We start from the raw sequence: 18,133 nt of genomic DNA, 5'->3' as shown, positions 1-18,133 counted from the left end.
GGAAAAAAATAACTTGGATGTCAACACAAAATAATTTTTTAGCCATTAATGTTATCAAGACATTAGATTTTTTTCTGATAAAATGTAGTTTCTTGGCTTTAGATGAGTCTTTTTGGACATTCAGAGGCTTCTTAGTGAACATGGAAACACTATCATCTTCTGTAACATTGACTCACCCGTAAAACCCATGTTCAACAAATGACAGTGGTTGGAGACACTTAAGTTAATGATACATTTTGCTGAAAAAGTCACTTTTTCTTCAGTTTTCTCTGATTATGTAATAAACTTTGAATTTACTCTGAGCTTTTATCAGCATCAACACAATCAGTGAATTAAATGGAGGAAAATACCTGATTTTCACTGAAAAAAATGCAGAAAAATGTTACAATAAATGGTGATGAATCATAAGGAAATATTAAATGGAGAGGAAAATTCACTTGGGCATCAACACGAAATAACTTTTGAAGCACTAATGTTATCAAGACACTGGATTTTTTTTCAGATAAAATGTAGTTTCTTAGCTTTGAATGCATCTTTTTTTTTTTTTGCGAACAGGGAAACAATATCATCTTTAACATTGACTCATCAGTAAAACCCATGTTCAACAAATGACAGTAGTTGGAGACATTTAAGTTAATGATATATTTTGCTGAAAGTCACTTTTTCTTCAGTTTTCTCTGACTTTATGTAATAAACTTTGAATTTGCTCGGAGCTTTTATCAGCATCAACATGGTCAGTAAATTAAATGGAGGAAAATACCTGATTTTCGCTGAAAAAATGCGGAAAATGTTACAATAAATGGTGATGAATCACAAGGAAATATTAAATGTACAGGAAAAAAAATAACTTGGATGTCAACACAAAATAATTTTTTAGCCATTAATGTTATCAAGACATTAGATTTTTTTCTGATAAAATGTAGTTTCTTGGCTTTAGATGAGTCTTTTTGGACATTCAGAGGCTTCTTAGTGAACATGGAAACACTATCATCTTCTGTAACATTGACTCACCCGTAAAACCCATGTTCAACAAATGACAGTGGTTGGAGACACTTAAGTTAATGATACATTTTGCTGAAAAAGTCACTTTTTCTTCAGTTTTCTCTGATTATGTAATAAACTTTGAATTTACTCTGAGCTTTTATCAGCATCAACACAATCAGTGAATTAAATGGAGGAAAATACCTGATTTTCACTGAAAAAAATGCAGAAAAATGTTACAATAAATGGTGATGAATCATAAGGAAATATTAAATGGAGAGGAAAATTCACTTGGGCATCAACACGAAATAACTTTTGAAGCACTAATGTTATCAAGACACTGGATTTTTTTTCAGATAAAATGAAGTTTCTTAGCTTTGAATGCATCTTTTTTTTTTTTGCGAACAGGGAAACAATATCATCTTTAACATTGACTCATCAGTAAAACCCATGTTCAACAAATGACAGTAGTTGGAGACATTTAAGTTAATGATATATTTTGCTTAAAGTCACTTTTTCTTCAGTTTTCTCTGACTTTATGCAATAAACTTTGAATTTACTCGGAGCTTTTATCAGCATCAACACAATCAGTAAATTAAATGGAGGAAAATACCTGATTTTCACTGAAAAAATGCAAAATGTTACAATAAATGGTGATGAATTACACGGAAAGATTAGATGTAGAGGAAAATTCCAACATTCAACAAATGAACAGTGTAGACGCTTGTTTTTATGTTCAGTTAATGAGATATTTTGCGTAAAAGTCACTTTTTTGTGACTTTATGTAATAAACTTTGAGTTTACTCTGAGCTTTTATCAACAAAATCAGTAAATTAAATGAAGGAAAAAGACAGATTTTCACTGAAAAAAGCAAAGTGCAGAGAAGAAAAATTATAATAAATGGTGAAATGTAGCCAAAACTCATTTGGGAGGCTCCATAAAAACAGTAGTGAGTCTTTAACAGTTCATATTACTTTAACACTGGTTCTCTTTGTGCTGATTTAAGGGTAAAATAATTTGTGTAAAAAGACTGTTGAAGAATAGACTTAGACAGACTTATTTATCATTCCAGATTTTATATCAAAAATGAAATTTTGATGCCGCTGGCTCAGCAGGCAGCAGCAATAACAAAAAGGCACTGTGTATACAAGATAGAATAAATATGCATATATACAGGGTGTCCCAAAAAGTTTGACATCATTTCATCACCTAATAATTTGTTCAAAAAAGTGTAATAATTTTCATTGTTCTGCTTTCAGGAATACACATGCTGTTTTACTGCAACAGAAAAGGCGTTCTGTGTATTGGCGTACGCCCAAACTCAGTCAAATGTGAATGCGCAACGTGAATTTGTTAGAAAATTTCATAAACAAGCGCCAATAGGAAAGCAGATTTGGATGTGGCATTTGAAGAATAAAACATTTTAGGTCCAAAATAAATCCTATTAAGTGTAATTTCTCCTGACCATGTAGTTAGTCTGATATGGACATCATCCCAACAGCCTCGTCTCGTCTTAAGACCCACTTTTATTCTCAGGCTTTTAACTCTGTGTGAGTTGTGTGGTCCTCTGTGTCTTATTTATTTATTTATTTATATTGATTTTAGTACTTTTAACTATTTGATTTTATTGTTTTATTTAGAGCATTGTTGTAGCTCTATGTACTTATTTATTGTTTTTAGTATTTCTTTAAATTTTTTTTATTGTTTTTATGATGTGCGGAAGTTTGGAAATGTTTTTGTTGTTTAAATGCACCATATAAATAAAGTGGATTGGGATTGATCTCAAATTATATAAATTTTTTTTTGGGACACCCTGTTTATAAAAACTATGGGATGGGGGTTTTATCCACAGCATGTCACCTGAGCCATTCTAGCAACAGTACCTGAGGGCTTATTAGACCCATCAGTGAAGTGGTAGGTCTGTGGCGCCGACCGCATCACCAAATTACCCATAATCCAAGTAAAAATATACTATTGGATGTCATGGCTTTCGTGCAGTGGATATCAGTGGCTGCAGCTGTTTTCTCCAGAGCGGGTCATGCGGAGTGGAATAACCATTTCCCGAAAACAAGACAGGTTTCTAACTAGTTCCCATGTTACAGAAGTCAGCAGTTGTGAGGGATCAGCGGCACTTTTCCAGTCTTGGATTTGGAAACAGGTTTCCACTACGGCGCAGTCGTCTGTTCTCTTTAGTGTGTCTATTTTTCTTTTCAGTCCTACTCCATTTTCGTGTTTTCTCTCCAGCACAGGGTATTTGGTCCTGGATAAGCCTCTGGACAGGGAGTCTCTGGACTATTATACCCTGGTGGTTAGAGCCTCGGATGGACACCCAGACGGGGTAAGAACCTCCGCTGTACAACACCCACATTAACTGCTTGTCTTGACTTGAGTTATTTCACATCCCCAGTGGAATTCCACTGTGTGAGCGGAAAACTAAACCCATCACACAGCAATCCCATCAGCAACAGCTGTCAATGTGTGAAAAGGATGGATATTTTGGGGGGAAATAAATGTTAATAGATATTGTTAGCCATAGTCGTACACCATATGGACAAAAGTATTGGGACACGTTGAATTCAGGGTGTTTTTTTTTTTTTCTAACAGGGGTTTGGACTACAAACAAAAATAACAAATGTCATAATGTAGGTTTATACAGGGTGGGGAAGCAAAATTTACAATATTTTGAGGCAGGGATTGAAAGACAGTGTATGACCAATTAGTTTATTGAAAGTCATGAGAATTTATTTGCCACAAGAAAATTGACATAATAGAAAATGTTTTTATTCTATGTGTCCTCCTTCTTTCTCAATAACTGCCTTCACACGCTTCCTGAAACTTGCGCAAGTGTTCCTCAAATATTTGGGTGACAACTTCTCCCATTCTTCTTTAATAGCATCTTCCAGACTTTCTCGTAATAGTTTTGCTCATAGTCATTCTCTTCTTTCCATTATAAACAGTCTTTATGGACACTCCAACTATTTTTGAAATCTCCTTTGGTGTGACGAGTGCATTCAGCAAATCACACACTCTTTGACATTTGCTTTCCTGATTACTCATATGGGCAAAAGTTTCTGAAAAGGTATGGATAATAGTGTTAGGTATGATTATGACATCAATATATGTTTGGTTTCAAAACAATTGACGTAGTGCCTGCTGAGAAAAAACAACTAAATTTTCATTGTACATTTTGCTTCCCCACCCTGTATTGTGATAAATATCATTGCATTGGTTATTTTTGTTTGAATGATCTTTGCTTCCAAAATGCAGCAGAGGTGGTTTTTGACTTAATTTCTCTCAACATTGATTTTGTTTTTGTTTTTTTCATCCATGACTCTGATTTTAAATGTGCTCTGACTGTAAATAATATTTTTCTACCAAAAGTAATCATCTACTTTCTTCACATCTCACTTAGGAAGAAAAATCCCCCATTAAACTTGAAAGAAATATTGATGTTTATAAACTACATGGACAAAAATAGTGGGACACATCATGGCTACGACAGTAAGATGTCCTGTCCATGCTGATTACATCAGTATTATTAATCAATATGATATTTATCCCAATATAAAACTATATTATGACATTTGTCCTCATTGTTTTATATCCCAGACCCCTGTTAGAAAAGAAACACATGAATTTAACGTGTCCCATTACTTTTATCCGCATAGTGTATGACTTAGGCAATTATGCTATGGGGCTAACGATATGTTATTGTGTAAACATAATCAATACTGGCTCTAAATGTAATCACTGGTGTAAGTAGGGATCAGCTGGACTTCTGTTCTGCCATAAATCCCCTGAATGTCATTATGTACATATAACGTACATCTGTTGTCTGCTCTAAATGCCAAAATAATGTTTTGTTTTACATCCAAACACTGAAAAGTACGGAAGAGGATTAGGGCACTGGGGAAAAAAAATAATGTCCAGTATATTTTTAAATTATTATGAGAAAAAAGGTGGAATTCTGACTTTAATCGCGGAATTCTGCCTGTTTTGAATATTTTTTATTATTATTCTGAGATTAAAGTCAGAATTCTGAGGGAAAAAAAAGTCTGAATTCTGACTTTTTTTCTCAGAATAATAAAAATATATATATTGGACCTTAATTTTAATATTTTTCCCAGTGACCCTAATCCTCTTCTGTAGAAAGAAAGGCCAAAAACACTATGTACAAGTAGGGAGTGATTTTTCCATCCAACATAATCCTGAATATCATTTCTTTTGCATGTTTCACACCCAAAACAGTTTTGGAAATGATATAGGCCTGCCCAGTTACTGCTTTCAGAGCATCCATATTTAATGTCATTTGGAAAGTGGAAAATGTAAATGAGGACAACTCTATTGGGCTGTTGGTGGCTGGATTAAAGGGTGGTAAAAGTTGCCGTGGTGATAAAATACATTTGCACATGCAGTCAGAGTTGTGTTGGATGGATAGATGGATGGATAGATCCCAGTGTGGGAAACTGCAGTGCAGTATTTGACATAGTAAAAACTAGAACACAAGAGCAAACACACACTCGACATAATAAATTAGACGTACAAACAGAACTGGGTAAGAAATCTGGATCATTTAACTGTAGGGTTCAATAATAAACTGTAATATGTAAGTAAAATGTAACTTTCCATGCAAAAATGGAAAATGTCCTCAAATGTCCAGTTCGGATGTTTGAGGAGGTTTTGTAGAAATGAAGCTGTTTGTTCCATCCTTCTTTTTCCAGTTCACCTCTTCAACCTCAGGTCACTAGAGTCATTCTGTCTCCCTGGGTTTGAACCTCTGTCCTGCCTTTATTTAAAAGGCAAATGATGAATACTTCTTCCATGAAAGTCAAATGAGGACAGTGGACAGACCCTCTGCCATCCACCAGCTCGATTCTTCTCCTCTCGTCTCTTTCCTTCTGTTGTCGTCTTGTTTCTCCATAGTTTTAATCTATTTTACTTTTTCTCTTCTGTTTTTTGTCTTTCATCTGTTACATTTTCTTTTTCCTCTTCATTTTCTTTTCCTCTTCTGTTTTCATCCATTTTGTTTTGTTTTTATTATAACCCTAGATATACCAGGAAATCCTTCTGTTGGAGATTTTTGTCCATCCCATTTCTGACACTATTCACCCGATTCTTTTCAGTTGGACACACATGTTCTTTATCATCAGGAGAGATGCAGTGCACAGTTTTTTGTACATTTTTTTTTATAAAATACAAATACAAAGGTTGTTTTTTTTTTTTTTTTAAAGGTTGAAAAAATTAAAGACTCAAAATTAATCCCTGACCGTGCTGGGTGTTAGTGAGGAGGAGGGACAGTGTTTTGGGAAGCTCTGCTCACTTGTTCACTTTCTTCTCTTCTGTTTTTGTCTGCTTTCTTTTATTTTTTTGTTCTTTTTTTTTTTTTGTTTCATCTGTTTTCTTTTATTTCTTTTTCTTCTGTTTTGTCTGTTTTCAAGTGTTTTCTTTTATTCTCTTCTGATTTTGTCTATTTTCATCAGTTTTCTTTTTACCTTTTTCTCTTTTCATCTGTTTTTTATTTTTCTCTGTTTAAGTGTTTTTTTTTGTTCTCAATTTTATCTTTTTCTTTTTTCCATCTATTTTCTTGTCTTGTCTGTTTCCATTGGTTTTCTTTTATTCTCTTCAATTTTTGTATTTTCATTTTCTCTTCTGATTTTGTCTATTTTCATCAATTTTCTTCTTTTTTCTTGTGTTTTCATCTGTATTTGTCTTTTTTTCCTTCTGTCTCCATCCATTTTCTCCTCCTCCTCCTTCTCCTCCACATCGATTAAAACTAAAGGTAAAGTTTAAGGCCCTTCTGAGGACAGAAAAAGCTGATATGAATCCTCTGACCTTATTGTACAAACACCTTCACATCCAGTATGGACGCAGAGAACAAGTGGGTGGAAGGCAGCGCGGTGTGGGAAGGCGATTTCTTATTACCTTTACAACTGTACCGTGTGGTCTTATGCAATTATAGTCATCACACACGCACTCACACACATGCGCACAGGCACACACACTTAGTCAATTGCTCTCTGGACCTTGACAATTAGCGTATTATCTTTGTGCCCTTAAGGTCTTTAAGTCCAAATATGGCTAAAAGTAGCCTGTGCATTTTTCTGCTTGACAGTCCATTATATTTTGAACAAGAGGGGGGTGAAAAAAAAAGTGGAAGAATGTGAATAGTAAAGAGAGAAAGAGGAAGGGGAGACATTGTGTGAGCTCCAGAGAGAAGGAAAGGCAAGAAATGGAAAGAGGAAGGAGAAGATTGGGGTGTAGTTGCCTTCCACAGACCAATTAATCAGCATCACTTGAAAGGCCTTGGGTTGTCTTCATATGCGTGCGTGTACACTCACACACACATTCCGTGTCCCCTATTATTAAATGTCCTGTTGTGAGAGTGTCAGACTACAAAGTGCCTAATTGGCTATTGGGCCAGTGAATCCATCATGCTGCCACAGTTTGAGGGCCCTACAAACCGGTGCAGTAAACCAGCTTATAGTGGGCTAAGGACACTGAATGGTGGGACGCAACTAAAACTTTTCTGCTATGCTCTCATCAGACAGACTGGTTGTTTTTATATATCGGGGGTATCAAAACATACAGGCCAAAAAAAAAAAAAAAAAAACGGGTCTGAATGGGATGAATGTGTGGAATGCAAAAAATGACACTGAGATATTGACATTCAAGGATGTTAACCCGTTCATGCATGAATTATGAGAACCTTAATCAAGATTTTTTTTCCAGTGGGCATGAAAAAAAAAAACAAAAAAACAATACGATTGAATTTTTTTTTCATGAGCCTATTTTTCATAGACTTGCAAAAATGTCCACTTAGCTGGACATCATGTGTTTAATTTTTAAAGCAAAGAAACATGTATTTACTGATATACTGTGTGAAAACTCTGAAATAAAACCATTTTAATGCTGGTAATCTGATGTTTTCTCACATTTTTGATTTACAGTCAAACATGTTATTGCAGATCAGGTTTATCAAGAACACCAAAGTTACAGTAATGGTATAATTTGCAGTGTACGAGGTGATGCATAAACTGATATGGAACTAAAATAACAAAATCCATGAATATACAAGAGAACAGCTGTAGAATAGCTGTCCACTGTAGTGACCACTATGCATGAAAGGGTTATAGTCATTTTAGGTCAGGGGCCACGTACAGACCAATGTGATCCCAAGTGGATCAGACAGTAAAATACTATCATAATAACCTGTTAATAATGACAACTCCTTCTATTTATTTATTATGTTTTAGTGTAAAAGAAAAAAGTTAAATTACATGAAAATGTTTACATTTGGGTGCTTCTATGAAACTGGGTTTATTTTGGTACCTGGCACTTTTCAGACCCAATAATAAGAGAAATTTAAACCTATTTCCCCCCAGGATGTACCTAATGATATACCTCAGATAAATGCAAAAAAAATATACTCTTGCTCTGAGCCATCCCAAAATTTAATGCATTTTTAATAAAATATTGGGGCCAAAAATAGGACCAAAATTAGGACATGAAAAACTACCTAGGTGTCAGTGCATTTGATCTGGAACACATGGCTGTAAATGGTCTTATATAGCGCTATAAATAAAGACACTGTGTTAAATTTGATGATCCTAGTGGTTTTTCTAATCCAGACATAGGAGCATAACCCATCATGTCCACTGATGTTACATACAGAACCTGCCCATTTAAACACATATAAATTGCAAATGATTTTGCAACAACGGTAATTTTTGTTAAATACTCTGCCTTACATATTTACTTCAATTCCCAAAATGTACCTGTGAGAAAATAAAATATTATTCAAAAAAGTAGTGGCACGTAATTTTCGTGTCCTTATTACTGTGTTACATGCAGATTTTGTGTAAAAATAATATAAAATGTGTTTTATCTGAGAAGTAGTTTCTCTTTAATCTCAGTAAATATTTATTTTTAAAATAGACCCAAAGTGCTTCCAAACTTGCTTCACAGCATTAGTCTACATCTGGTATGAGTTGTTAGCCCCCATGCCCTGTTTTTAGGGACCAGTTTCATAGAAGCACTCATTTACAATCTATCCTTTCACAAAAAATAACCTGAACAAACATGAACAACATGTTATTTTAACAATATTCTGCCTGCTACTTAATGTTTTGTGTATTTGTAGATCCACTGGAATATGCAAGTTGTAATGCACAGGTGTAAATGATAAACTGAGGCATAATATTGCTAAAATTGCACTTCTTAGAAAATTTCAGGTTGATCATGTTGTTGACAATTTTTTTAAAGCTTGTAGATTTAAGCATTTTCTTAATGTAATTTTACTTTTTTTCACTCAAACATAGAGAAAAGCTTTGAGTTGTCATTTCTTTATAGGTTATTATGTTATTATTTTACTGATCTGACCCACTTGAGATCATATTGGTTTGAATGTGGCCCCTGAACTGAAATGACTTTGACACCCCTGGTCATGTTTACTGGCTATTATCGTTACAAATTAGTGTAAAAAAATCAGCATTTCACCTAATATATAGGCTTCTTCCGGATAACATTTTAGGTATTTTGGCGGCCACATTGGAATTTTGACGGCCATATTGAATTTGAGGCAAAATTCAAGATGGCCCCAGAGCTTATTTTGAAGAACATGTCTCAAAGTACCAGAGTCCAATGAGAAAACCTTGACTGGAAAAATTGCCAGTTTTTTTTTTTTTTTTCCAGGGCTGGACCTGTCTATATGTGTTTGTTTGGCTTCATCTTATTACTTTTCTGGGCTCATGTCAAATCTCAAGTCGTTTATTGTCATAATGTCATACAATAATCAGAATACTGTATTAATCCCAGAGGGAAATTATTGTGCGTTACAGTTCTATTGAAGTATAATAAAACGTGGCACGAAAGAAATTCTCTTTTTTTTTTTCCTCCGTGCTTTAGTTCAGGGGTGTCAAACTCATTTTAGTTCAGGGGCCACATACAGACCTAATATGATATAAAGTGGGCCGGACCAGTAAAATAATATAAATAATAGAATAATAACTTTTGAGTGAAAAAAAGTAAAATTCCGTAATGAAAATGCTTACATCTAGGAATTGTACTCAAACTTAACATGAACAACCTGAACATTCTTAAGTAAAATAAGTGCAGTGTTAATAATATTATGCCTTAGTTTATCATTTATACACGTGAATCACAACTTAGAGATCACAGTGGGTCTAAAACATTAAAAAACAGGCAGAATATTATTAAAATTCTACATACTTCTCTTAAGAAATTTCATGTTATTCACTGTTTTTTTTTTTTTTAATAAAAGGATAGTCTGTAAATGTAAACATCTGTGTAATTTTCCTTTTTTTACACTAAAGCAAAGAGAAAAAATTACAGTTTTGATTATTTATAGGCTATTATGATAGAATTTTACTGGTCTGATCATTTTTAGATTGAAATTACCTAAAATGATTTTAACATCCTTGATTGTCATTGTCTTTAGTATAATTTTTGCATTTTGCAAATTTATCCGAGGGGCCGGATTGAACCGTTTGGCGGGCCGGATTTGGCCCCCGGGCCACATGTTTGACACCTGTGCTTTAATCGGCCTACTGTTGCTGTTATTGTCTCTGTTAAAATGAAAAATGTCCAATAAAAAAAAAACTTCATTTGAATTGACATGACAATGTGAGAAAACTCTATTTAAGCCTTCTGCTACATGGACTACACTGCCTACTGTTGATCCGCCAGTGAAGAGTACATTTTTATTAGACTTGGGATTACCCTCTGAACTTTCCATTAGCACCACCAGTAGGCCAAAGTTTAAAAGTCCTCCACACTTTGGTTTATGGCGGGTGTTAAACTCTGGCAGGGAGCCATTGTATCCACAAGATAATAAACTCTGGAGTGCGCTGTTATCGAAAAATGATGTGATAGGAGCCTCCTGGTGCAAAATAGAGCTTCCTTCCCCTCTCTTTCTGCTTCTCTCTCTTTGTGTCGGTGCCAGCGTTGCTCACAGCCTGCCTTTTCATTATATCACAGCTCATTCTACTTTACATATATTGGCATTCAGATAAACTGTTTTGTCAACTGTGAGCTCTTAACCTCAAATTACTTGCATCACCGTTCGCCCTGCCAACCTCAATAGCCTGTTGTCACCTCTGTGATTGTCACACTCCCACACACACCCACATACGGCTTTTTCTCTTTTCATCCCACTGTTGTGAATCAGATTGCTCCGCTTCGTCTTCCTCCTCTTCCTCCCAGTCTCCTTCCTATCTTCAGTCTGTCTCGTCTGTTTTCCACCGCGCTTATGAAAGTAAAATTAAGTAATCAGTGACCTCCTCCTTGCTTTTCTCTGCCTCTTTGCTCTTCTGCTCTTACTCGGTTCATTTGTGCTTGTCTTCTTGTGGTAAAAAGTCAAGAAATTGTGCTTTTTTCCCCCCCCTCTTGTGCCTTTTCAAACAGTCAGACTGATGTAACTCAACACTGAGTCCATATTATACAAAATCAGTTCGGTTTGTCAGCTTGAATCTGGTATTTTCTACCTTTCCTACTATATTAACACTATGTCTTTGGTTATAAAAATCAACCACATGTCTGTCTTAACTGTTTATATCATAGGACGCAGCAAAAATGCACACATCTGCTTGTGCTTTAACCTTTTATAGGCACTCATAGAAATACCTTAGTCTGTTATCGCAGCACATAACAAGACTTTATTAATTTTGTGAAATTTATCTACATTTTTTATTAGGTAGAAAATCAAGGTCAATGGAGTTGCAATATTGGTTCCTTACCCTTAAGTGGCAAAAAAAAAATCCAAGAAGTGTATACATAAAAAAATTAGAGGAAAACACATGTAAGGTGAAAGGAACATGTATTTTCTATCATTAAAAGATCACTTTTAGAACATTAGAACAACATAAGTGCTGATCCAGACACCTGTCAACATACACATTTATTCTGTTATTTATTTAACCTTTATTGAACCAGGTAAGTTAGTTGCAAACTGATTCTCATTGCAAATTGAGAGAAATTAAAGCTGTGTATGACTTTTGTCACCAATTTTTCATCAGATCTGTAAAACCTGAGTCATAACCTAAGTATTGCAAATCCGTAAGTCTTTCCATGATTACACACCTGAATCTCTTCCCTCACGTTGAACAATTTCAAAGTGTACTCCACCATACACAATCCATTTTTACAAACAGAGCCAGTAGGTCACTAGGGCATTTTTGGAAATTCGTCGCGACGTGCTTTGTGGGAAGCAGAGCTCCACACAGCTGCATTATGGCCACAGCGGCAGAATAAGATAAGACTTTATTGATCCCACCGTGGGGAAATTTAACAGTTTACAGCAGCAATATGCAACACACCAGTGCAAAAGAAAGGCAGGTAGAAATAAACATTCTTAAGTCTAAAAATTTAAGTATAAAGTTTAAAGATATTTACAACAAGGACGGAAATGGCTTCATTGCCTCTTGCTACTGCAGAGGCATTTTGAAAACAAAGACAACAATTTAACCCTTTATAGGGCACTCATAGAAATACTCCCAAATGCAGAATTTCATCCTTTGTGCGTCATTGGAGGACATATCCAGACTTTATTACTTTTGTGAAATTTTGCAAATTTTTTTATTATGTAGAAAATCATAGTTAGTCAAGTTACAGTATTTGGTTCCTTATATGTAAGTAGCGTTAAAAAAAAACTAATCCAAGAAGTGTATATATATGTGTATATATGCTTTTTAGAACATTAGACCAACATAAATGCTGATCCAGACCCCTGTCCACATCCACATTCTCCCTTTGAACATCATTCTTTACATTAGTACCATTACTTCATGGTACCAAACAAAGCAGGTCCACTCACTGTTCATGCAGAGGTGGACCTTACAGACCCTGTAGACCACATTGGACCTGAGATTGTTGAGTCAATGTAACTGTTGCTGTCAGTGTCTTGTAATATATGTGGAAATGACCTAAAACAGTCACTTGCCCGATAAAGGGTCAAGTAGCTTAACAACAGTGTCCCTGTTACACGGTCGGTAATTTTTTATGTTTCAGCTTTTATTATGTCTGTTTATCTGATATTATGGACCAGAAACAAGCCTATGTAATGGCTTTACCTATTACAAAGAAGTGGGTTGTCTATTTTATTTTCTTCCTGTTAGATGATTAGAATTTTGGTCTTGCACAATATAGATATCCAGTTTTAAAATGACAAGAGAAGGTGCAAAGTGGATGAATTCAAGTCTGTTTTTTTTTTTGTTTTTTTTTTTGGTTGTTTTTTGCTTACGGCCAAGAGCAGAGTATAAACAATTAGCAAGTGAAATGAGCTCTTCAGTTTGTTATATGAGCGAGGTGTTATAAAGACGGACACATGAACAAAAGGTGATAAAATAAACCCTCCGTTTCATTAGAAGATGCTACAGTGCAGAGATAAAACAAGTGGAAAAAGTCAGAGGTGTTTAACTGCGGTTGCAAATTTAGTCTGAACTGACAATAAGTCACACACTTTTCTGCCTCTCTCTGTGTGTGTGTGTGTGTGTGTGTGTGTGTGTGTGTGTGTGTGTGTGTGTGTGTGTGTGTGTGTGTGTGTGTGTGTGTGTGTGTGTGTGTGTGTGTGTGTGTGTGTGTGTGTGTGTGTGTGTGTAGACCTCCACTGCTACGGTGAACATTGTGGTGACAGATGTTAATGACAATGACCCACTGTTCGATTCTTCGCTGCCAGTGAACCTCACTGTCACCGAGGAGCAGGATCACGCCTACGTTGGACAGGTCAAGGTAAGAAGAGCACACGCATACTCTTCATTCCTCTCTCACTTTAATTGAAAACGCATTTATTTGAATACTCCTGGTTTTATGGGCTTCGTATTATCCTGGAAATATGTATTTACACAGCTGTGCACAACAGGGTTATTTCCATGAAAGCGAGCGTCGCAGAACACACAGGGTTATTTGTGACGACTGTCGAGTTCATGTTTGTTATATTCACTTTTCAGAAAACACAAACTGAATCAATCTCCATTTCCTGGAAAGATAAAGTAAAACAAAATAACTGCGATTTGCCGTGTTATATTCACTGGGTAAACTGCAGGTCTTCAATGACTGATAGTGAAATGGAATAGACTTTGTTTTCATTACATCAGTTGTGCAATGAAATTACAATAACAATACAATAAGATATAAGATATAATGTAGTGTGTAATCTAAATATGTGCAAATAAGAGATATACTGTATGACAGGGTAGAGTTGAGAATATTAAGTAGTATGAAAATGTGCAAATGTAAACATCCATTTTACAGGGTGAACAGCAAATGTAACAAAGTATTAATCGGTGTAAATACAACAGGGTAGTGAACAGGTCAAATGCAAATGTAACTGGGATTTATCAGTGTCATTAGAATGTTACTGAAGGGTCGGATCAAGAGAAAGTGAACATCAACATGAAAAAGAAATGTGCACACATCATTTATTAAGTGGGCTCATGTTTTAGCTAAAGATCTCTATTTTATGGAACTGTTATCCTTTTCAAAATACCACTGACAGAAAAAAGTTACAACCAATTTTATCGATTGTAGGAAAGAAAAGAGATAGAGGATTAAGTTTCAAATATATGATTTTCATTATTTTGTGAAAATTATTGATATTTATGAGTTTGAACATTTGTGAGTTGCTTAAAAGGCCCCGTCCACTCACGTTACCACAAAAATACAAATTTTTAATTTTCAACTCACTCAGATTTCAGATATTTGAGTGAAACTTTCAGAAAGTAATGATCTTTTGATACATTATGGTTGATGCAGAGTCGTAAACTTTCTTGATTGTAAACGGCATAATGCAACATTTTTTTTTGGTTTTTTAGATATATTTTTTTTATTTATTTATGGAATATCTTTTGCATTGGCTTGGATTTTTTTTTTTTTTTTTTTTTTTTTTAAAGCTGTGAAACTCTTGTTCCCTACAGAGGACAAAAATGTATTGCTAGGTCTCAAGAGGATGTAATTGGTCCACATACTGTCTGCAAATACAGGTTAGATGCAGCAGTCTTCTCCAGGCTAAAGCTAATTGGACTGAGGCAAAGTGGGAAACTGTTCTGTGGTCAGATTAATTGGCATTTAAAACGATTTTTGGAAACAGTGGAGCTGTTGGACTGGTGGACTAAAGAGCAGCGGGACCATTCAACATATTATCAGAGCTCAGTTCAAAAGCCTGTGTCTCTGATGGTATGGGGGTGCATTAGCATTTATGGAATGGAACACATCTGGAACAGCATCAATGCTTCAGGGTTTACACAGGTTTAGCCCATAAAGACCCAAACAGCCACTGGTGACCAAAACCATCTACTGATCTAGACTGTTTAATACCTGTTAATCCACTAATCCTATCAATACATGGAAATAATTGGTGTAAAATACAGTTTGTCATCTTTTCATGGCCATCAGATATGACCCATTTGGACGTTCAGAGACTCTGTAGTGAATGTGGAAACTCTGTCATTTTCTACAACATTGTTTCACCAGTAAAACCCATGGAGTTGGATCAATGACAGTGGATGGAGACACTTGGTTTATGTTCAATTAATGATCAGTTTTACTGAAAAAGTCACTTTTTCTTCAGTTTTCTCATAATAACCCTCAACTTTAATCTGAGCTTTTATGAACATCTACATCACAGGTGTCAAACATGCAGCCCGGGGGCCTAATCCGGCCTGCCAAAGGTTCCAGTCCGGCCCACGGGATGAATTTGCAAAAATTATACTTCAGATGTTAACAATCAAGGATGTCAAACTCATTTTAGTTCAGGTTCCACATACAGGACAATGTGATCTCAACTAAAATAATAGCATAATAAACTATAAATAATGACTCCAAATGTTCTTAGTTGAATGTGAAAAACATAATATTACATTACACCTATAAATAATGACAACTCCACATTTTTCTCTTTGTTTTAGTGTAAAAACTTACATTAAATTATGAAAATATTAACATTTACAAACTATCCTTTAACATTAAATGTGAAAAACATGAAATTTTGTAAGTAAAATTTTAACCTTATACTTCCTGTTGTTAAATATTTTGTGCCTTTGTAGATCCAATCCATAATATGCATGTATAAATGGTACATTGAGGTGTAATATTGTTAAAATTGCACTTATTTTTCTCAAGAAATCTCAGTTTTTTCAGGTTATTCTCATTTTTGTTTGGATAGTTTGTAAATGTACATATTTTCATAATTTAATTTTGATTGCACTAAAACAAAGAGAAAAATTTGGAGTCGTCATTATTTACAAGTTATTATGCTATTATTTCACTGGTTCGGCACACTGGAGATCAGTTTGGGCTTAATGTGGCCCCTGAGCTAAAATGAGTTTGACACCCCTGATCTACATGATCAGTAAATTAAATACAGGAAAATACCTGATTTTCACTAAAAAATACTAAATACAGAGCAAAATATTAGAAAAAAAATTGTGATAAAACATTTAAGAAAGGTTAGAAATTGATGGAAAAATAAATTTTGGAACTGCCACAAAGTTACCTCTGGGTCTTTATGGGTTAAGAGGAACATATACTCCCATCTAGGCAACATCTGTTTGAGTGAAGGCCTTGCATATTTTAGGACAGTGCTAAACTGCGTTCTGCATTTATTACCACTGTACTCCTCGTAGCAGAAGAGTCGCGGTCCTGAACTGACACCCAGTCCTGACTTTTCACCAACTAAGAACATCATAAAACAAAGAAGACTTGCGACTGTTGAGCAGCTAGAACTCTATGTCAAACAAGAATCCTCTCCCAAAACTTCAGCAGCTGGTCTCCTCAGTTCTCACGTTTTTTTACTATTGTTAGAAGAAGAGTGGATGCTACTCAGTATTAAACCCAAGAGATGTTTTGCTGTCATCAAATGTAAAATTACCTTATATGTGATATCATCTCTATGTTCTATTGTGACTAAAAATTAGATTATGAGATTTGCATTCTGTCCTTATTTACATTTCACATAGCGTCCCAGCTTTTGTTGGAATCTGGCTCGGATTAAGTGGGGTTTTTATGCTTTGCTCTGTCTGTGCTTTTTGTCTTCTCTCTTCTTTTGGTGCTAATCCTAGTTTATAATGACGAGCCATGAACCATAAAGCCATCTCAAATTCCGGTTTATCTCATTGTATCAATAATTCCTGACTGCACATCCACAATTATACGACGCAACTCACTGTGAGAGCATGTCAAATTCTAAATTTGTCCGATTTGTCTTGTCACTCCTATTGTTCCAGCGTAGATGAGCTTTGTTTTTCCTTATTTACCAGTTTGATTTAAAGGTCTTAATCGAAGGATACACTCTGCAGGTCTGCCTCGGAGACTCTTTTTTTTTTTTTTTATTTCCATCTGTATCACACTTGCACATATGAGGCACAACACCAAGATTCACAGAGGCTCTAATTAAAGTCTGTGCTTATAATCTCTTACAATGGGGAGCAGAGATCGCTGACATAACTCTCCAAACCTAGCTAGCTTTGTAATTAGGACTGTACATTATACTCAGAGGAGTGTGTACGTGCATAGTTGCTCAAGATGAGAATTTGAGAATGTTGCGCAAATGCTTGTCTTCCTTGTCATAAGAGAATAGTGTTTACTAGTGTAGAATGGTGTACTGTGTTTTTTTTTATTTATTTTTTTTATAAATCTTTACCTCTCAGGAATAAATCACCCGGAAAAATATTCATTTCCTGCCGCAACTTAAGCTTGATCTTTTTTTTTTGTCGTTTTTTTTTTTCTTTTCCTGGCAGAACTACAAGTTTCAATTTGAGAGTGTAAGTGATACAGAGTACTGCACCTGAAAAGTTGATCTAGTTATAACACAGCAACAGTAATTCAGTTTTGGACTTGGGTGCATGAGAGCTGAAAACTGAAAAGGACAGAATTACTAAGTATTCCTTCTCATTTCATACAATTAAAGAGTGAGTTTGCCCCCCGTTCTGAACTCCACTGAATGAGTCTGGAAATGGCAACAAAGAAAAGAGACTGAGGTGATTATTGGCTGAATGTCTGTGTCGGACTGGAATAGTTCAGGGGAAATCAGCATGACAAAGAGTAATAAAAAGATACCAGAACCTTAAGAAATACAGAAAGGCATATAGTTTGGGGCTCTTCTATTGATTTGCGATCTTAAAAAAATCCCCTAGAAAATGCT

At 35.2% G+C, this 18,133-nt stretch overlaps 1 protein-coding gene across 1 annotated transcript in view; it reads left to right on the top strand.

Annotated features, from left to right (window-relative positions):
- Nucleotides 1-18,133, top strand: part of LOC115410209 (protocadherin-15-like) — a 409,909-nt gene that overhangs the window by 201,829 nt on the left and 189,947 nt on the right. Inside the window, exons 19-20 of the mRNA XM_030121717.1 lie at nt 3,226-3,319; nt 13,597-13,725. Coding sequence (XP_029977577.1) covers nt 3,226-3,319; nt 13,597-13,725 — 223 coding nt within the window. The remainder of the gene's footprint in view (nt 1-3,225; nt 3,320-13,596; nt 13,726-18,133) is intronic.

This window comes from Sphaeramia orbicularis, chromosome 19, assembly GCF_902148855.1.
Source record: "Sphaeramia orbicularis chromosome 19, fSphaOr1.1, whole genome shotgun sequence".
In the NCBI taxonomy this organism is placed as follows: domain Eukaryota; kingdom Metazoa; phylum Chordata; class Actinopteri; order Kurtiformes; family Apogonidae; genus Sphaeramia; species Sphaeramia orbicularis.
Note: the sequence above shows the minus strand (reverse complement) of the source record. Positions and strands in the feature narration are given on the sequence as shown.